Source organism: Tetrao urogallus, assembly GCF_951394365.1.
Source record: "Tetrao urogallus genome assembly, chromosome: 20".
Classification (NCBI taxonomy): Eukaryota; Metazoa; Chordata; class Aves; order Galliformes; family Phasianidae; genus Tetrao; species Tetrao urogallus.
In genome coordinates, this window is record NC_136833.1 from 295,352 (window position 1) to 316,240 (window position 20,889).

At 58.9% G+C, this 20,889-nt stretch overlaps 3 protein-coding genes across 3 annotated transcripts; all 3 read right to left on the bottom strand.

The window, feature by feature from the left end:
* Nucleotides 1–4,012: 4,012 nt before the first annotated feature.
* LOC306954176 (ciliary microtubule associated protein 1A-like) lies at nt 4,013–7,803 on the bottom strand (the record flags this gene model as incomplete). The annotated part of the gene is made up of 9 exons (XM_079545244.1): nt 4,013–4,096; nt 4,328–4,468; nt 4,635–4,756; nt 5,080–5,181; nt 5,571–5,771; nt 6,059–6,188; nt 6,494–6,626; nt 6,751–6,859; nt 7,728–7,803. The coding sequence occupies 9 exons, from the start codon at nt 7,801–7,803 to the stop codon at nt 4,013–4,015; spliced, it is 1,098 nt and encodes a 365-aa protein (XP_079401370.1).
* A 4,279-nt stretch (nt 7,804–12,082) lies between these two features.
* LOC306954177 (ciliary microtubule associated protein 1A-like) lies at nt 12,083–16,713 on the bottom strand (the record flags this gene model as incomplete). The annotated part of the gene is made up of 10 exons (XM_079545245.1): nt 12,083–12,166; nt 12,398–12,538; nt 12,705–12,826; nt 13,150–13,251; nt 13,641–13,841; nt 14,129–14,258; nt 14,564–14,696; nt 14,821–14,929; nt 15,957–16,031; nt 16,512–16,713. The coding sequence occupies 10 exons, from the start codon at nt 16,711–16,713 to the stop codon at nt 12,083–12,085; spliced, it is 1,299 nt and encodes a 432-aa protein (XP_079401371.1).
* A 1,999-nt stretch (nt 16,714–18,712) lies between these two features.
* Nucleotides 18,713–19,256, bottom strand: LOC306954179 (N-alpha-acetyltransferase 38, NatC auxiliary subunit-like; the record flags this gene model as incomplete). Its single annotated transcript, XM_079545246.1, has 2 exons — nt 18,713–18,822; nt 19,019–19,256. 2 exons carry the CDS (start codon nt 19,254–19,256, stop codon nt 18,713–18,715), a joined length of 348 nt encoding a protein of 115 aa, XP_079401372.1.
* Nucleotides 19,257–20,889: the final 1,633 nt, after the last annotated feature.

Here is a 20,889-nt window from a genome sequence, read left to right on the forward strand (position 1 = left end):
CCCCCTGTGCTGAACTGCAGCCCTGCTTCTGCACCGCAATAGAACCGTCACAATCTGGTCCAGGCTTCAGAACAACCACCGTACTGTCCTATTCTCAGGACAGGTGCGGAACAAACGCTCGCTGTGCCGAGCGCGATGGAGAAGCCCGGAGTGAGTCGTCTCGCTTCTCAGCTTCTCCCCCCGCCAGCAACGCCCCCCCGTTGCTATTGGAGTTGCTGTTACTGGAACAGTTGATCAGTTAGTAGAGAGTGCCCCAAAGGCTGCTTGCCTCCAAACGACGTATGATAGAAAGCTGCAGCCACACGGTGAATCACCGGTGGTGGTGCCTGTTGATCCTGACAGGATGCCTGCTTCAACCTGGGCGCTTCAGAACCACTGAAAGCCATAGGCACACAGCTGCAAGATGAGATACAGGCTACGTCTCAGGGAGAAAGAAGCCGGGCACTGTTAGAAGAGGCTGTAACCTCTAACCATCTGCAGTTGGGATACAAAGCACGGACGTGGGGGGAGGTTGCCCAAGAGTCAATTGACTACGGGAGAAAGTATGGTTTCTTCCAGCGGTTTCTTCCTCCAGGAAATTGGAGCCAAGGGAAGTGAGGCTTGCAGCGGCCAGCCTTGCCCCCCGGCCACCTAGCCCAAAGCTCAGTGGGACTGGGAGGGTCTCACTGTCAGTAAAAGCAGGGAGGCGAAATATCGATCATAAGCGTAATTGTCTCTGGACACGGGGCTGGCACAAGGCTGTTCCACGAGATCTGATGAACGGAGCAGCCACTGTCAGGTTAGAGGCATTCGTTGAGCGGTGGCCGGAACAGAAGCTCAGGAATCTGGAGGAAAGCAAAAGCCCAGGTGCGAGGGCTTCTCCCGAGGAACCCGAGCGGCTCTCCAAGCCATTAGAAAGCTGCTGTCTTTGCCCCTCCCAGGTGAGGGGTGGATGCATGAGAAAGCTCACAGCCAAGGGAAACAAAGAGATCCTCGATGTAACACCTTCTGTGCAAAGGCCTCACCACTCTTGCCACTTATCCCTGGGAGTCACGGTTCAGTGGCTGAGAAGCTAGGGAAAGCCTTTTATCTCCCTGGCCAGCCTGTGTCGATTGACCCGGCTAACCTGCGGCCAGTTTCCCTAACCCTAATGGAATCCCTGAACGAATGTGCTTGGAAGGCTAAAGACACCCCGAGAAAGGAATAGAAAAGCAACACTTGCTGGACTGTGCCCTCCTTTGTTAGCCGTATTAACAAAGCCCCAGAAGGGCGAGTCGGTGTCTTGTTGTATGTTACAGAAGATCCCCGTGGGACCTGGATTGGACACAGGAAGGCTGATAGCTGATTTTAACAGCTGTGGTTTGTGACAGAAGATGCGATCACGCTAGAATCCTGAATACACCTCTTGATGACACGTTCTGGTTGCAGCAGTGCTATGTTTTGCGTTGCTGTGGGTGTGGGTGGTGATTGGTATCGGTCCTCGGACCTGTTAAACTTCACAACTGGCTTCAGGGTTCTTAGAGGTCATCCTAGCTTCCTGGTGCTCCCTGCACAGTGATAGCCTTTCTTTTGAGCCCTTCTTTCACCCCTTTTTATCAAACTGATCATGACTGGCATGTAAGTCCTCCGCAGCCTTTCCAAATTCCTAACAAACTGGGAAATGAATCAGGGGACCCATCTAATATCTGTCAGACGTGGGCACAAAGGAAACGTGTCATAAAGCCTTTTGCACTGATGCTTTTCAGTGTCACACCAGTCCAGGAGCTCCATCCAAAACGTGGCTGTTGGAAAGCGCCTAAGCTTTGGTAGGAGACGTGTACGTCTCTGGGATTACTCCTCTTTGATGCTTCCTCCTGTGGGCTATCCTGCACACGCTCCCCTGTGAAAGCCTCTGTAGACTGTAACAGTACTCGAACTTGCCAACCTAGGATTTCTTTCTCCCAGCATTTGAATTGCTTTGGAAATGCTCAAGTGGACAGTTCTCATGGCACGAAATCATCTTAGAGAACACTCCATGGCAAGTCCACATACTGTCAGATTGGACTAGGTACGCTTTTGGTGAATTAACTGAAGCGTTCTGATTTACGGCTCCTGAGAAATACCACATTCACAGCAGAATTCTTCTGCTGAAGAATTCCCACCTGGATCCTGGCTTCCGCTGGGAGTTCCTGGCTGCGGGGGAAAGCAGCCGAGCCAAATAGCTCTGTATGTTTTGCTTACTGATTTGTCATTACTGGTTCTTGTGCAATGCATGGCTGTTGCCAAATGTATGGTTGTCCCTTTTCACTTTCTACCTTTTCTTCATTGCGTAACATTGGTGCCATCACTGCTGAGGAGTCACCGGGTGGTGTCTGTGGCAAATTGGATGGCTCTAATTGTTGCCTACAAATTGGATGGCAATGAAGAGGTTGCTAAACAAATTGCCCGTGGGTGAAACGCCTCCTATTCTGTGTGCCGTTGCCACTCTCGTGTTTGTTCCTTGCGTGGTTCCATGGTGGATTCAACTTATACAAGGACTTGTATCCTCCATGTGCTTTGTAACCACTTCAACTGATGATGAACAAGTCCAGCGCATCAGGGCAACCTTTGTAACCAAGCCCAAGAAATCCTTTCTAACAACTGTGTAACGTTTAACCCCCCTTCCTCCCCACCCCTCTTTTCCCTTCCGCTTACTTTGTCTCTTTTCTTCCTTTCTCTTTTCTCTTTCCTCACCACCACGAACGGTCACTTGCACATCAGTTTCAAGCAGCCTTGTTCTGGCTCCAAGCTTGCTGCCAGACGCATTTCTTGTGATGAGACTGACTTGTCTAGGAGATGAGTGATGGGGGTTGCCGTGGGGCAACCAACATCACTGTGTGGACAATTGTAGCTGTTTGCCTTTGCAAGAGAGTGCTCAGGACCGTTTGCTGGCGGAAGAGCTAGCCTGTGACCAAGTGACTCCAGCTTGCTGTGGGAGACTGGGGGATGATCCCACTGTACCCTGCAGGTACAAGGCGAGATACAAGTGGGCGCCTCCCTGCTCCCTCTTATCTGCTGGCAAGGCCCGGAAGATGGGAACCAAAGGAGTTCCTGCCGAGATCCAAAAGCCAGAAGCTGTCACTCCAAAAACAACTGACTCAACCCCTCTGGACTCACAGATAAGGTGGTACTGCCACGTGGTCACCGTCGTCGTCGACAGAACAACAGTGCCCGACGACCCACCACCACTGAAGATCAAGGACTGAACTATGAACCACGCTGGATCCACGGTGGTGACCATCTATCTCCCTCTTGCTTCCTGTAGAGACTCCTTGCTTCTCCTTTCCTGTGTTTCCTATCGCCCTCCTTCTCTTCCCCATCCCCCTCATTCAAAATACTGTCCGTCCTCCCCTTCCCCACCTCCCTGATTAAGATCTCTAATAAACTGGTCGGACCAACATTTTAGCCGTTGTCCTGTAAGCCCCGGGCACCTCCCTAAAATCCTCCTGTCGGCGCTGGAAGGGATGCACTGCCCGCGGCCGGCCTCCCTTTGCTATTTGCTTCGTTTATTCTTTACTTCAGCACGTGGCAGACATCAGCACTGCAAACGGCTGATCAAGCAAGCATCGGCGATTTCCAACGTACTGATGTTTGAAAGGCTTCGGGAAGCGCTGGCGCATTCCTGTGTGCAGCGGGGAGGAAAAAGGAGTAACAAGAAAGCACACATGTTGGTGTTGGGTTGGTTTTATTGATGACTTACTCCAATTGCTAACAATTGTTCAAGTAAAATGGGCAAAAGCCCAAGTCCATAGATGGAAATGGCATCAAGTCGATAGATGGAAATGGCATCAAGTCCATAGATGGAAATGGCATCAAGTCCATAGATGGAATGGAATCAAGTCGATAGATGGAAATGGCATCAAGTCGATAGATGGAAATGGCATCAAGTCCATAGATGGAATGGAATCAAGACCATAGATGGAAATGGAATCAAGTGGAAACCGGCAGTTGGTTGGTGTCTTCCCATCCCCTCCCATGCCAGGAAAGCAAAGGCGGCCTTCCAGATGTGGCTGTTTCATTCCACAATCAGAGGGGTTGTGTAGAGGGAATGCCGGATTCCAAAAGTGGATGCAGGCGCTCGGGGCTTGATCAGCGTCACCTGGAAGGGCAAAAAAAGGAAAGGCAGATCAGCAAGGGCCCTTCTCTTCTCTGCTGCCCTCCCTTCCTCTGCTCGGAGGTGGCACGAGGGCAGGGGGCAGGCCTGCTCTCCGGCACTTGGTCCCTGCGGCCAGAAGCTCTTTGGCCGGAGGAAGCCTCAGGGCAAGGGGGAGAGGCGTGAAGGCCGTGCTTGTGAAACAGAGGGGACGAGCTGAGCAGCGAGCTGCCTTACCCGGCCTATGCTGTAGTCTGCGGGCCCGGGCTTCACTGCTTTGCCCTCTGCAGGTTTTGGTCGGGCCGCCATGGTGTACGCGGGCGCCCTGGTCTTGTAGGCGTCCACAGCTACCTTGGGAAACGCCGCGGGACCCGGAGTCTGCAAGAGAGTCATGGGTGCACGGGGCTGGGATCACACGCAAGGCTCTCTCTTTCCCTGGAAGCCTGCGTTAAGCAAAGGTGCTTGGGGCTTGGAAGCCCCCTGGCACAGGGAGAGCAGCCCAGCTTCGGATGCTAACATGGAAAAGAGGAGCAGCAGAGCTCACCTTGGCAAGGTCTTCGTCAAAGCGGCCGCGCTGGCTCCTTCCCCTCATGGAGTAGCAGGGGCTGGCCGCTGTGTAGGCTGTATTGGGGCCCATCAGCTTGGGCAGCGTGTAGGTGCCCGGACCTGCAGGAGGAGCAGCAGAGAGCGTGTGCGCGAGGGGCTGGAGGAGACGGAAGCAGCAGAGAGGGGCAGCCCGCCCAGCCTGCTGGGGGGAGGGCTCGCCCCTCTGCCAGTTCCTGCCTCTACTTCGGCACTGGGCCAGTGCCGGCAGCTCCGAGCCCGAGCAGCCGGAGCCGCTGCGGGCCGAGACGTGTTGGTCACGCCAGAAAGCTTGCGGCCCCAGCGCTGCGCAGGCTGCGCGGTTGGCCCGTTGCTGGTGCTGAGCAGCAGCCCGTCCCTGCAGGATGCTCAGGATGAAGGGTCTGCCTTTGCCGGGGTCAGCGTACCTGGAGGGCGGTCTGTGCGCAGGGGCTCCCGCCGGAAGGCCATGGACTGCACCGGTGGGCACTTGAAGATGTGCCTGTTGGCTTCCTTGGTGCGGTAGTCACCTGGGGCAGAGGAGAAGAGGAAGAAAGCCGTGAAGTGCTGGTCTCCTGCAGCCGCAGAGACAACGTCCCGAGGAAAGGGTCTTCTGAAGGGCTGCAGGATTGCTGGGGGGCGCACGCAGCACGCGGGGACGCTTTTCCGTGCCCCGCCACTATGTCCTGCCTTGCTGTCCCTCCTGTCAGCCCCTGGCTCTCTGTTCTTTTCGGACGCGGGGTCCTTGTGCCCTCAGCCCGTGGTGCTGGGCAGCCGGCCTTCTCCGAGGGGAGAGCGTGTTTATCGCTGCTCACAGCGGTTTGTGCTCTCTCACAAAAGACCGACGGCTCCATCAGGGCGCGAGCTGACCCAGGGCAAACGCCGCGTGTGGGGGAAGCGCTGCAGAAGTGGTACTCACTGGGTCCGGGGGTGACGGTGGTCTTTGTCGTGGGGCGTCCACAAAGGTGGGCGCTCGGAGCCACGTGCTTCCCGTTCCTGGTGACGGCGGGCTGCACAAAGTAGCAGGGACCTGGCCCGCAGCTCTCGGCCGCAGGCGGCTTGGTCCCGCGAAACGTGTACGCGGGGGCACGGGCTTTGGTGGGGCTGTGGCCCACGAAACCTAGGAGGAAAAGCAGAAGAGTCAGTCAGTCCCTGAGCGCAAACGCCTGCGCCAGAGCCTTGCGAAGCCGCCGGAAGGAGAGAGCGGAGCTTTGGCCAGCGCGCTGCCTGTGGCCAGCAGTTTCCAAAGGCCTGCCCGCACCACGCGCGCAGGCACTCCGCAGCGAGAGCCCCCAGAGCGCCGAGTCTGCGGGAGGCTCCGACGGCACGGGGAAAGGCTCGGGAGCTGCTCTGCCCCGCCACGGCCCCGACGCGCGTCCCCCTGCACCCCGGCGATGGCCGCCGTACCTGTTGTCCCCGGGATGGAGTACTGGGGCCCGGGGCTGGGGAACTGGGCCGAGATGAGGCCGCGCGGGCGATGCGGTCTCCACGTCCCCACCCAGGCTCCGTCCATGCTGGCAGGCGCGTGCCTCCAAACCTACAGGCAAGAGCAGAGGAGTCAGGGCCGGGCTGCCCCGGCAGAGGCCGCGGGTGAGCTCCGCTCGCCGCCGCCCGCCGCTCGGAGCCCGGAGGGGCCGGCAGGAGCGGGCTGTCTCCTCCGCTCAGCCGCGAGCTGTCCGCCGCGTGGCTTGCGGCTCCCGAGCCAGAAGGGCCGGCAGCGATTTCTGCTGCTCACGGCGGTCCTGCCGCTCTCGTGCCGCACGCCCCTCGCGCGCGGCGGAGCTCAGCCCGCACCCCGCGGCCGGGCTCTGCGGCCCGAAGCGTGCCGGAGCTCTCCCTCACCTCTGTGAGCCTTGGAGGACGAGCGCGACGAGGCTGAGCTAGTCTGCTGCTGGGGCTGCTCTCGGGCACGGGGCACGGCGAGCGGCTGCGGGCAGCGCAGCTCACGAATGGGGCGCCTGGAGCCGCCGGCCAGCTGCCCTCGGGGAGGGCCCGGCGTCGGCATTGTGACGGCACGCGGGCTCCGGGGACGTCATCGGTGCGGGGACGTCTCCCGGCCGGCCCGGAGCCGCGCCCTCCACGCCTTTTCGGCCGCGCACCCCAGCCCGGAAAAAGCTGGAGCGCACGACTGCCGACCCCTGCAGATGGACCGAGCTCTCAGTTCCAGCCCCGTGCCGCCCGGGGCTCCTGGGGCTTGATCAGCGTCACCTGCAAGGGAGAGAATCCCAGCGGGGAAATGCACTGAAAGTCCCTTCCGCCTGGGAAGGCGCAGCCACCAGCTTGATGATTTGGTTGCCCTCTCTTTTAGCTTGTTCCAAAAATACATCTAAATGAAGTGCACGTGTTGTTGCCGTTCACTCTGTTCTAGAGCGCATCCGTGGCACCAGGCAATTCCTCTTCGCCCAGTCCGGCCCAGACAGGCCAGGACCAGATCACAGAATCACAGAACAGGCTGGGTTGAAAAGGAACACAATGACCATCTCGTTTCAACCCCCTGCTGTGTGCAGGTCGCCAACCAGCAGCCCAGGCTGCCCAGAGCCACGTCCAGCCTGGCCTTGAATGCCTGCAGGGATGGGGCATCCACAGCCTCCTTGGGCAGCCTGTTCCAGTGCCTCACCACCGTCAGAGTGAAAGACTTCCCCCTCACATCCAACCTAAGCCTCCCCGTTCCCCCTTCTCCTGTCACTAGGAGACTTGTAGACAGACATTCCCCCTCCTGTTTATACACTCCCTTCGAGTATCGGAAGGCCACAGTGAGGTTTCCCCCGGAGCCTTCTCTTCTCCAAGCTAAACAAGCCCGCTTCCCTCAGCCCTTCTTCATAGGAGAGCTGCTCCAGCCCTCTGATCCTATTAGCGATCCTGCTCTGGACCCGTTCCGAGAGCTCTGCGTCTTCGTTGTGCTGGCGGCCCCAGGCCTGGGCGCAGCGCTGCAGATGGGGCCTCACAAGAGCTGAGCAGAGGAGGACGATCACCTCCCTCTCCCCGCTGGCCGCCCCTTTTTAATGCAGCCCAGAACACAGCTGGCCTTCCAGGCGGCGAGCGCACACTGCTGGATCCCGCCGCACCCCCGCCTCACCCTGAAGAAGAATAGGATCCCCGATGGCAACACCGAGCTGTGCAGCCTTTCCCCAGAATTCCGAGGATGCTGCCATGCCTCCTCAAAACCCTCCCAAAATGCCCAGGACGCCCCAAGCTTCGCCCCCTGCCCCCCCCAAAATCCCCAGGGGCCCATCCCCCCAACACTGCCCAAAGCCCTTCAGCTGGCCACAAAGTTTCCCAGGACCCCAAAGCTCACCCAGGGCGCCCAAGCTGCACCCGTCTCCCCAAGGCTTCCAGCGCGCTTCTTTTCCAGCTCCGCAGGGACGCCTCCCCTGCCCTGAGCCACGGGCAGTGCTGCGGGGGCATCCCCCTGTGCTGAACTGCAGCCCTGCTTCTGCACCGCAATAGAACCGTCACAATCTGGTCCAGGCTTCAGAACAACCACCGTACTGTCCTATTCTCAGGACAGGTGCGGAACAAACGCTCTCTGTGCCGAGCGCGATGGAGAAGCCCGGAGTGAGTCGTCTCGCTTCTCAGCTTCTCCCCCCGCCAGCAACGCCCCCCCGTTGCTATTGGAGTTGCTGTTACTGGAACAGTTGATCAGTTAGTAGAGAGTGCCCCAAAGGCTGCTTGCCTCCAAACGACGTATGATAGAAAGCTGCAGCCACACGGTGAATCACCGGTGGTGGTGCCTGTTGATCCTGACAGGATGCCTGCTTCAACCTGGGCGCTTCAGAACCACTGAAAGCCATAGGCACACAGCTGCAAGATGAGATACATGCTACGTCTCAGGGAGAAAGAAGCCGGGCACTGTTAGAAGAGGCTGTAACCTCTAACCATCTGCAGTTGGGATACAAAGCACGGACGTGGGGGGAGGTTGCCCAAGAGTCAATTGACTACGGGAGAAAGTATGGTTTCTTCCAGCGGTTTCTTCCTCCAGGAAATTGGAGCCAAGGGAAGTGAGGCTTGCAGCGGCCAGCCTTGCCCCCCGGCCACCTAGCCCAAAGCTCAGTGGGACTGGGAGGGTCTCACTGTCAGTAAAAGCAGGGAGGCGAAATATCGATCATAAGCGTAATTGTCTCTGGACACGGGGCTGGCACAAGGCTGTTCCACGAGATCTGATGAACGGAGCAGCCACTGTCAGGTTAGAGGCATTCGTTGAGCGGTGGCCAGAACAGAAGCTCAGGAATCTGGAGAAAAGCAAAAGCCCAGGTGCCAGGGCCTCTCCCCAGGAACCCGAGTGGCTCTCCAAGCCATTAGAAAGCTGCTGTCTTCGTCCCTCCCAGGTGAGCGGGGGGCGGTGAGGGGTGGATGCATGAGAAAGCTCACAGCCAAGGGAAACAAAGAGATCCTCGATGTAACACCTTCTGTGCAAAGGCCTCACCACTCTTGCCACTTATCCCTGGGAGTCACGGTTCAGTGGCTGAGAAGCTAGGGAAAGCCTTTTATCTCCCTGGCCAGCCTGTGTCGATTGACCCGGCTAACCTGCGGCCAGTTTCCCTAACCCTAATGGAATCCCTGAACGAATGTGCTTGGAAGGCTAAAGACACCCCGAGAAAGGAATAGAAAAGCAACACTTGCTGGACTGTGCCCTCCTTTGTTAGCCGTATTAACAAAGCCCCAGAAGGGCGAGTCGGTGTCTTGTTGTATGTTACAGAAGATCCCCGTGGGACCTGGATTGGACACAGGAAGGCTGATAGCTGATTTTAACAGCTGTGGTTTGTGACAGAAGATGCGATCACGCTAGAATCCTGAATACACCTCTTGATGACACGTTCTGGTTGCAGCAGTGCTATGTTTTGCGTTGCTGTGGGTGTGGGTGGTGATTGGTATCGGTCCTCGGACCTGTTAAACTTCACAACTGGCTTCAGGGTTCTTAGAGGTCATCCTAGCTTCCTGGTGCTCCCTGCACAGTGATAGCCTTTCTTTTGAGCCCTTCTTTCACCCCTTTTTATCAAACTGATCATGACTGGCATGTAAGTCCTCCGCAGCCTTTCCAAATTCCTAACAAACTGGGAAATGAATCAGGGGACCCATCTAATATCTGTCAGACGTGGGCACAAAGGAAACGTGTCATAAAGCCTTTTGCACTGATGCTTTTCAGTGTCACACCAGTCCAGGAGCTCCATCCAAAACGTGGCTGTTGGAAAGCGCCTAAGCTTTGGTAGGAGACGTGTACGTCTCTGGGATTACTCCTCTTTGATGCTTCCTCCTGTGGGCTATCCTGCACACGCTCCCCTGTGAAAGCCTCTGTAGACTGTAACAGTACTCGAACTTGCCAACCTAGGATTTCTTTCTCCCAGCATTTGAATTGCTTTGGAAATGCTCAAGTGGACAGTTCTCATGGCACGAAATCATCTTAGAGAACACTCCATGGCAAGTCCACATACTGTCAGATTGGACTAGGTACGCTTTTGGTGAATTAACTGAAGCGTTCTGATTTACGGCTCCTGAGAAATACCACATTCACAGCAGAATTCTTCTGCTGAAGAATTCCCACCTGGATCCTGGCTTCCGCTGGGAGTTCCTGGCTGCGGGGGAAAGCAGCCGAGCCAAATAGCTCTGTATGTTTTGCTTACTGATTTGTCATTACTGGTTCTTGTGCAATGCATGGCTGTTGCCAAATGTATGGTTGTCCCTTTTCACTTTCTACCTTTTCTTCATTGCGTAACATTGGTGCCATCACTGCTGAGGAGTCACCGGGTGGTGTCTGTGGCAAATTGGATGGCTCTAATTGTTGCCTACAAATTGGATGGCAATGAAGAGGTTGCTAAACAAATTGCCCGTGGGTGAAACGCCTCCTATTCTGTGTGCCGTTGCCACTCTCGTGTTTGTTCCTTGCGTGGTTCCATGGTGGATTCAACTTATACAAGGACTTGTATCCTCCATGTGCTTTGTAACCACTTCAACTGATGATGAACAAGTCCAGCGCATCAGGGCAACCTTTGTAACCAAGCCCAAGAAATCCTTTCTAACAACTGTGTAACGTTTAACCCCCCTTCCTCCCCACCCCTCTTTTCCCTTCCGCTTACTTTGTCTCTTTTCTTCCTTTCTCTTTTCTCTTTCCTCACCACCACGAACGGTCACTTGCACATCAGTTTCAAGCAGCCTTGTTCTGGCTCCAAGCTTGCTGCCAGACGCATTTCTTGTGATGAGACTGACTTGTCTAGGAGATGAGTGATGGGGGTTGCCGTGGGGCAACCAACATCACTGTGTGGACAATTGTAGCTGTTTGCCTTTGCAAGAGAGTGCTCAGGACCGTTTGCTGGCGGAAGAGCTAGCCTGTGACCAAGTGACTCCAGCTTGCTGTGGGAGACTGGGGGATGATCCCACTGTACCCTGCAGGTACAAGGCGAGATACAAGTGGGCGCCTCCCTGCTCCCTCTTATCTGCTGGCAAGGCCCGGAAGATGGGAACCAAAGGAGTTCCTGCCGAGATCCAAAAGCCAGAAGCTGTCACTCCAAAAACAACTGACTCAACCCCTCTGGACTCACAGATAAGGTGGTACTGCCACGTGGTCACCGTCGTCGTCGACAGAACAACAGTGCCCGACGACCCACCACCACTGAAGATCAAGGACTGAACTATGAACCACGCTGGATCCACGGTGGTGACCATCTATCTCCCTCTTGCTTCCTGTAGAGACTCCTTGCTTCTCCTTTCCTGTGTTTCCTATCGCCCTCCTTCTCTTCCCCATCCCCCTCATTCAAAATACTGTCCGTCCTCCCCTTCCCCACCTCCCTGATTAAGATCTCTAATAAACTGGTCGGACCAACATTTTAGCCGTTGTCCTGTAAGCCCCGGGCACCTCCCTAAAATCCTCCTGTCGGCGCTGGAAGGGATGCACTGCCCGCGGCCGGCCTCCCTTTGCTATTTGCTTCGTTTATTCTTTACTTCAGCACGTGGCAGACATCAGCACTGCAAACGGCTGATCAAGCAAGCATCGGCGATTTCCAACGTACTGATGTTTGAAAGGCTTCGGGAAGCGCTGGCGCATTCCTGTGTGCAGCGGGGAGGAAAAAGGAGTAACAAGAAAGCACACATGTTGGTGTTGGGTTGGTTTTATTGATGACTTACTCCAATTGCTAACAATTGTTCAAGTAAAATGGGCAAAAGCCCAAGTCCATAGATGGAAATGGCATCAAGTCGATAGATGGAAATGGCATCAAGTCCATAGATGGAAATGGCATCAAGTCCATAGATGGAATGGAATCAAGTCGATAGATGGAAATGGCATCAAGTCGATAGATGGAAATGGCATCAAGTCCATAGATGGAATGGAATCAAGACCATAGATGGAAATGGAATCAAGTGGAAACCGGCAGTTGGTTGGTGTCTTCCCATCCCCTCCCATGCCAGGAAAGCAAAGGCGGCCTTCCAGATGTGGCTGTTTCATTCCACAATCAGAGGGGTTGTGTAGAGGGAATGCCGGATTCCAAAAGTGGATGCAGGCGCTCGGGGCTTGATCAGCGTCACCTGGAAGGGCAAAAAAAGGAAAGGCAGATCAGCAAGGGCCCTTCTCTTCTCTGCTGCCCTCCCTTCCTCTGCTCGGAGGTGGCACGAGGGCAGGGGGCAGGCCTGCTCTCCGGCACTTGGTCCCTGCGGCCAGAAGCTCTTTGGCCGGAGGAAGCCTCAGGGCAAGGGGGAGAGGCGTGAAGGCCGTGCTTGTGAAACAGAGGGGACGAGCTGAGCAGCGAGCTGCCTTACCCGGCCTATGCTGTAGTCTGCGGGCCCGGGCTTCACTGCTTTGCCCTCTGCAGGTTTTGGTCGGGCCGCCATGGTGTACGCGGGCGCCCTGGTCTTGTAGGCGTCCACAGCTACCTTGGGAAACGCCGCGGGACCCGGAGTCTGCAAGAGAGTCATGGGTGCACGGGGCTGGGATCACACGCAAGGCTCTCTCTTTCCCTGGAAGCCTGCGTTAAGCAAAGGTGCTTGGGGCTTGGAAGCCCCCTGGCACAGGGAGAGCAGCCCAGCTTCGGATGCTAACATGGAAAAGAGGAGCAGCAGAGCTCACCTTGGCAAGGTCTTCGTCAAAGCGGCCGCGCTGGCTCCTTCCCCTCATGGAGTAGCAGGGGCTGGCCGCTGTGTAGGCTGTATTGGGGCCCATCAGCTTGGGCAGCGTGTAGGTGCCCGGACCTGCAGGAGGAGCAGCAGAGAGCGTGTGCGCGATGGGCTGGAGGAGACGGAAGCAGCAGAGAGGGGCAGCCCGCCCAGCCTGCTGGGGGGAGGGCTCGCCCCTCTGCCAGTTCCTGCCTCTACTTCGGCACTGGGCCAGTGCCGGCAGCTCCGAGCCCGAGCAGCCGGAGCCGCTGCGGGCCGAGACGTGTTGGTCACGCCAGAAAGCTTGCGGCCCCAGCGCTGCGCAGGCTGCGCGGTTGGCCCGTTGCTGGTGCTGAGCAGCAGCCCGTCCCTGCAGGATGCTCAGGATGAAGGGTCTGCCTTTGCCGGGGTCAGCGTACCTGGAGGGCGGTCTGTGCGCAGGGGCTCCCGCCGGAAGGCCATGGACTGCACCGGTGGGCACTTGAAGATGTGCCTGTTGGCTTCCTCGGTGCGGTAGTCACCTGGGGCAGAGGAGAAGAGGAAGAAAGCCGTGAAGTGCTGGTCTCCTGCAGCCGCAGAGACAACGTCCCGAGGAAAGGGTCTTCTGAAGGGCTGCAGGATTGCTGGGGGGCGCACGCAGCACGCGGGGACGCTTTTCCGTGCCCCGCCACTATGTCCTGCCTTGCTGTCCCTCCTGTCAGCCCCTGGCTCTCTGTTCTTTTCGGACGCGGGGTCCTTGTGCCCTCAGCCCGTGGTGCTGGGCAGCCGGCCTTCTCCGAGGGGAGAGCGTGTTTATCGCTGCTCACAGCGGTTTGTGCTCTCTCACAAAAGACCGACGGCTCCATCAGGGCGCGAGCTGACCCAGGGCAAACGCCGCGTGTGGGGGAAGCGCTGCAGAAGTGGTACTCACTGGGTCCGGGGGTGACGGTGGTCTTTGTCGTGGGGCGTCCACAAAGGTGGGCGCTCGGAGCCACGTGCTTCCCGTTCCTGGTGACGGCGGGCTGCACAAAGTAGCAGGGACCTGGCCCGCAGCTCTCGGCCGCAGGCGGCTTGGTCCCGCGAAACGTGTACGCGGGGGCACGGGCTTTGGTGGGGCTGTGGCCCACGAAACCTAGGAGGAAAAGCAGAAGAGTCAGTCAGTCCCTGAGCGCAAACGCCTGCGCCAGAGCCTTGCGAAGCCGCCGGAAGGAGAGAGCGGAGCTTTGGCCAGCGCGCTGCCTGTGGCCAGCAGTTTCCAAAGGCCTGCCCGCACCACGCGCGCAGGCACTCCGCAGCGAGAGCCCCCAGAGCGCCGAGTCTGCGGGAGGCTCCGACGGCACGGGGAAAGGCTCGGGAGCTGCTCTGCCCCGCCACGGCCCCGACGCGCGTCCCCCTGCACCCCGGCGATGGCCGCCGTACCTGTTGTCCCCGGGATGGAGTACTGGGGCCCGGGGCTGGGGAACTGGGCCGAGATGAGGCCGCGCGGGCGATGCGGTCTCCACGTCCCCACCCAGGCTCCGTCCATGCTGGCAGGCGCGTGCCTCCAAACCTACAGGCAAGAGCAGAGGAGTCAGGGCCGGGCTGCCCCGGCAGAGGCCGCGGGTGAGCTCCGCTCGCCGCCGCCCGCCGCTCGGAGCCCGGAGGGGCCGGCAGGAGCGGGCTGTCTCCTCCGCTCAGCCGCGAGCTGTCCGCCGCGTGGCTTGCGGCTCCCGAGCCAGAAGGGCCGGCAGCGATTTCTGCTGCTCACGGCGGTCCTGCCGCTCTCGTGCCGCACGCCCCTCGCGCGCGGCGGAGCTCAGCCCGCACCCCGCGGCCGGGCTCTGCGGCCCGAAGCGTGCCGGAGCTCTCCCTCACCTCTGTGAGCCTTGGAGGACGAGCGCGACGAGGCTGAGCTAGTCTGCTGCTGGGGCTGCTCTCGGGCACGGGGCACGGCGAGCGGCTGCGGGCAGCGCAGCTCACGAATGGGGCGCCTGGAGCCGCCGGCCAGCTGCCCTCGGGGAGGGCCCGGCGTCGGCATTGTGACGGCACGCGGGCTCCGGGGACGTCATCGGTGCGGGGACGTCTCCCGGCCGGCCCGGAGCCGCGCCCTCCACGCCTTTTCGGCCGCGCACCCCAGCCCGGAAAAAGCTGGAGCGCACGACTGCCGACCCCTGCAGATGGACCGAGCTCTCAGTTCCAGCCCCGTGCCGCCCGGGGCTCCTGGGGCTTGATCAGCGTCACCTGCAAGGGAGAGAATCCCAGCGGGGAAATGCACTGAAAGTCCCTTCCGCCTGGGAAGGCGCAGCCACCAGCTTGATGATTTGGTTGCCCTCTCTTTTAGCTTGTTCCAAAAATACATCTAAATGAAGTGCACGTGTTGTTGCCGTTCACTCTGTTCTAGAGCGCATCCGTGGCACCAGGCAATTCCTCTTCGCCCAGTCCGGCCCAGACAGGCCAGGACCAGATCACAGAATCACAGAACAGGCTGGGTTGAAAAGGAACACAATGACCATCTCGTTTCAACCCCCTGCTGTGTGCAGGTCGCCAACCAGCAGCCCAGGCTGCCCAGAGCCACGTCCAGCCTGGCCTTGAATGCCTGCAGGGATGGGGCATCCACAGCCTCCTTGGGCAGCCTGTTCCAGTGCCTCACCACCGTCAGAGTGAAAGACTTCCCCCTCACATCCAACCTAAGCCTCCCCGTTCCCCCTTCTCCTGTCACTAGGAGACTTGTAGACAGACATTCCCCCTCCTGTTTATACACTCCCTTCGAGTATCGGAAGGCCACAGTGAGGTTTCCTCCGGAGCCTTCTCTTCTCCAAGCTAAACAAGCCCGCTTCCCTCAGCCCTTCTTCATAGGAGAGCTGCTCCAGCCCTCTGATCCTATTAGCGATCCTGCTCTGGACCCGTTCCGAGAGCTCTGCGTCTTCGTTGTGCTGGCGGCCCCAGGCCTGGGCGCAGCGCTGCAGATGGGGCCTCACAAGAGCTGAGCAGAGGAGGACGATCACCTCCCTCTCCCCGCTGGCCGCCCCTTTTTAATGCAGCCCAGAACACAGCTGGCCTTCCAGGCGGCGAGCGCGCACTGCTGGATCCCGCCGCACCCCCGCCTCACCCTGAAGAAGAATAGGATCCCCGATGGCAACACCGAGCTGTGCAGCCTTTCCCCAGAATTCCGAGGATGCTGCCACGCCTCCTCAAAACCCTCCCAAAATGCCCAGGACGCCCCAAGCTTCACCCCCTGCCCCCCCAAAATCCCTCAGGATTCCCCCACTCTTGTCCTTCTGCTTCTCCAGTAAATGCAAGGCATCCATGACGATCTTCCGCAGTGCTTCGCTCTGCGCTGCTCCTGGGACCACAACAAGGGCACTGGGACCAATCACACGGTCAGGACCGGAGGGCTCAGGGCTGGAGGGTTCCAGTAAGAACTGGAGGAGGGCTCAGGGCTGATTCCCAGAGTCCAGGTCAGGGCAAAGGGGTTCTGGGAATGGCCAGGCATCCCTGAAGACCCCCCAAGATCTTGGGAAGCTCTGGGAGTTGCTGGAAGTCCACACTGTACCCCTGCCCAGGGCCGGGATCCATCCAGTGTTCCATGCAAGTCTGGCGTTCCCAGAGATCCCCGGGATCCATATCAGAGTTGGGAGAGTGCCAGATGGGTCTGAGGGGTGCCTGGGGGAGTCCACCTCAAGACTGGGGAGACCGTGGCATGCTTGAGGGCCCCCAGAATGCTCGTCTGAGTGTCCCATTGAGATGGTGGCCCCTCAGGTGCCAGTCAGGAGGGGGGCAGAGGGTCCCATTGGGTGGGCATCCCTGGGGTCCCACCACCCACCCACAGTGACGGGGGCAAGTGGCACAGCAGCCTCTGCAAGGGCCTCCAGGCAGTGCTGGTGCTGGGAGTCCTGAGAGCTCCTGGCCATCTCACGGCAGAGCCGGGCCCACTGAATGGGGGGCCCAAAGCAGAGCAGGCAGGGGTGCAGCCCCGGAAGCCAGGGCACCAGGAGCAGCAGGAGGGGCAGCCACCGCCGCTCCATGGTCCCAGAGCACAGCACGGCCTGCCTGGGTGCCCAGGCAACGGGGGTTCCGAGGTGGCGCCCAGGTGCCCGGGTCACCTCCCATGGGGATGGAGACACTCTTGACATGTGGCTTTTGGAAATGGAGGAGCTCTCGCTTCCTCATTTTCATCTCCTCACATTCTTTGCCTTCAGTCCCCACCGATATTACTGATATCTCCAAACACCCTCTTTCTTGACACTTAATTACTGCCACCCACCTCCCCCCATTCCCTACAAGCTTATTCCTTGCGCACCCTCAGCCCAGGCTCTTGGATCTCCACATCCCAGCTGGTGAAATCCACACAAGATTCACTTTTGGTTTGGTGCCCAACTGTATGCGAGGTACCTACATAACTTCTGAAGTGCTCGGTCTCTGGAATGGTAGGAATTGCTTTGTGTTTGGAGGCAGCGCTCATTGCGCAGCGTTGGAACACTCCTGGAACTGAGCTGCTCACGTTCCACATTTTGTGCTGACGCACAAATGCCAGAGACTGCAACACAGAGGAATGTTCCATCCCGAGGGACAGAACAGCAACCCCGGTTTTCATAGGAATGCATAACACTGAAACCTGAAAACAACCTACAAACAGGTGGGTATGGAAAAACCCACTAATGGAAAACAGTAATGGAGAGAGAGGGAACACAGACAAGCCCCGGAAACAGCGGGAAAATGTGGAGCAGCCACTTCCCAACACTGCTGTTGAGATGCTTTAACATGGCAGGTGCAATCTGCGGGCCCTGGCAGGGGTCACTGGGGCAACCCTGTGTTTGTGGTTGTCTTTAAACATGGGCTCACGTTAGCAGTCTTTTCACCAGATCAGCATCAGATTCTTCAGCCACGTGTTTGCTCTCAACTGACCGGCAGCGTCACCCTGCGCACACGCGCTCAGTCCTTCTGGCTGCTGGCCACGCATCTGGGACTTGGACAGAGCCGGATTCTCTTGTTCTGACTGGAGTCTGGTGTGCTCTTCCTACCAGCAGGTCACAGCCATTCCCGTGGTTCACACGTTACGATCTGCTGGAAAATATTCCGTACTTGTCTGCTTACTGCTGGCCCAGTTTGACCTGCTCCAGAACTCAGGATTCAGTCAAATATTTGAACGAAGCGCGAAATAAAGCGATAAATAAGTTGCTTTACCTCTTCATAAGCACGCAGACTTTCTGCTGTTAACAGAAATCGGTCTTCAACCCTTCCCACTCATCGCAGAAGCTCTTGATGCCCCCACGACACAGGGAGGCTCTGGGGTGCGTTCTGCCCCCGTCCTCACCCACAAAGCATTAAGAGGGACCTTGGAGGCGGGGGGAGCTTTGACAGACCTTTCTCAGATTTCAACCAGAAACTATCCCGGAGGGGCATTTTGGGGATCTTTATTTTGTAAATTATCATTTTTGCATCTTTTTCTAACCCTTACGTGAAGTGCTGTGGGGGCTGCCTTGTTGTGGGGGGAGGGCGGCCCTGGGGTTCCTGACTCCCGCTGCAGGTCCCTGGGTGCACCACTTGTCGGGGGCTGCGTCTCAGCGTCACCGCAACCCGGGGGGATGGCGCCATCAGCGGCCCCCTCCCACCCCTCCCTACCATGGCGCTGAACCCTGTGGCCGCCCCAGACCCTCTGCGCACCCCCCCTTGTTCCTGTTCCTCCCTGACCCCCCTTGGCTGCAGCGTTTTATCGCAGTTAGGAGGGACCAGGACTGCCGCATGTTCCCTCTCTGAAACATTTTGCACCCGAGATTAAATTAACCTGCACAACTCTGTTTCAGGCTGAAAACGGAGTGTTTGCGGGAGGAAGGGGCATCTGCGTCCTGCTTTGCAGGGGACTGGAATGACGGCATCACGTGGTGACACGTGACCACCACGGGAGCTCTACTGGGGCTGCGGGGACCGCAGTCCCAGCGGTCATTTTGCATGGCAGGCGTCCATCACCCGTTGGGGCACATGAGAGGTGCACAACACTCAGGGCTCCGTCCCACGGTGGGGCCGTCAGGAGCACAGGGCGGCGGCGGCGTCGCGCTCCACCTCGATGGACACGATGTGGTGCCCAGGCACCATGGCCAGGCCCAGCACACGCGGCTCGCTGCCCGGGAACGCATCTGCAGGGGACAGCAGCACCGTGTCAGCCTCACCGCCACATCCCATCCCCACCATTCCCCGTGGTCCCGCTCCCATCACCCCCGGTACCCCAACCACCCTCCCCATCGCTGCCTCCACTTCATCGCTCCCCTCACCCCCATCCGACCCCGAGTCCCCACTGCCCCTGCGGCCCCATTTCCCACCGTGGCCCCGTACCCGCAGCCTTGAGGAACTCCTGCGCAGAGCCGAGGATGATGTTGGCGTCGCGGTCGGTGCAGAGGAAGGCTCCCACCAGCGTGCGCCCGTCCGACATGCGCACCCGCAGGCTGCGGTTCAGCAGCGCCGCCAGGCGCCGGGCGCGGGGCTGCGGCCCTCCGGGAGGCTGCACGGGGGAAGCCGGGTCGGACACGGTCCTCCTATAGAACCTCTGCAGCACCCATAACCCCACAGGCATCCCATGAGCACCCGCACAACCCCACCGCGCCCCTGCGGCTCCCAGGACCGCCTGCTGAACCCCGCGCCCTCTCCGTGCCTCGCCGGCCCCCTGCAGCACTACCACAGCCACGCCCGCGGCTCCCAGCAGCGCCCGCACCGCTGCCGCAGCACCCCTCCATCTTTGCACCTCGCACGCAGGGCCCCTGTTCCCACTCCGTCGCTCCCAGGACCTCAAAGCACACCTACGCTTCCCAGCACCCCACAGCGCAACCCAGACGCTCACCCGGAGGATCGCTTACCGTGCTCCCAGAGCGCCCGCCGAGCAGCCCGCAGCTCTCGGCACTGCCTGCTGGACCCGCACAGCTTACGGGATCACCTACGGGACCCCGCAGCCCCCATACAGCTCCCAGGACCCCAGCAGCTCCCATACCGCTTCCGCCTCTACAGCTCCGCGACCCCACGGACCGCCCCGTGCCCGCCCGCACCCGCCTGCGGCCCCCTCGCAGCTCCTACAGCCCTCCTGCGGCCACCCCGTAGAGCCCCGCGGAACTTACAGACCCACAGCCTCCGGCGCCCCCATCCCGCCCCACAACACCCCGAACGGCCGCCCCGCTCACCGCCGGCTCCGCCATACAACCGCACCGCTCCCCGGCAGCCCCCGCGCGGCGGCGGAAGGACCGCGCTTCCCGGCATGCCCCGTGGCGCCGCCGGGGGAAGGAGGGGGGGCGGTTCTCGGGTCAGCCGATCAGGAAGGGCGCTGCCAGCCGCGTTGCCATGGAGACGGCATCGCTTTCCGGCGGCGTTGTCGTTAACGGCGCTGCTTTCCGGCAGTATCGCCGTGGCAGCGGGTGGCAGAGCGGCGGTTCTTTTCTTTCCCCCCTCTCTTTGGCCTCGTCTTTTTGCCGGGGTTCACCGAGCGGCAGGGAGTCTCCGTATGGATCGGGGGTTCTCGGTCCATCTTTTGGATGTCCCGGTGCGTTGCTTTTGTTTTTAGGGACCTCCGGGACTCGCGGCCGTTGTGGAACACCTCCATCGCTCGGTGGGGCTGGGAACGCCATGCTTGGTGGCGCTCCTGTTTGAGGTCCCTTCGTTTAGCCTGGCCGTTTTGGGGCTCTTAGCACAGCTCCTGCCGTGGTCTCACTGCTTTTTGGGTTTCCTGCAGGCGGCGCCGTTTGGAACTCTGCAGAGGTTCAGGTACCCCCAGATCTGAGCCCCCCCGCTGACGGGCTCGTTGTAAGGAGCTGTAGTTGACTCCGTCCTCTCCATCCGAAAAGTTATGACCAAATGTTTATTAAGAAAGCTATTGTTAGAAGTCAATTAACCAATTAAGACACTTGTGTTTGGATGGCAAAGATTTGTGTCTACTTGGTGTTTGTATGATTGGTGAAGCGTCGCGAAAGAGTGTGAACCTGCAGTGCTCAGCCAGTGAGGAACCAGGGGAGAAAGAGATCAGCGGCGGGCAATAGGGCATAAAAAATGGAACACTGTTTTCTCGGGGCTCTCCTGCTTGCAGGAGGCCACCATTGCAACTGCAAATAAAATCTGCTCTATCAGAGAAACTGTCCTAGAAAATTATTTGGATATTTCCAACACTGCTGTGCCCCCACCTCACCCTACAGCAGAACACGGCCCCAGTGACGCTGCCAGGCTGC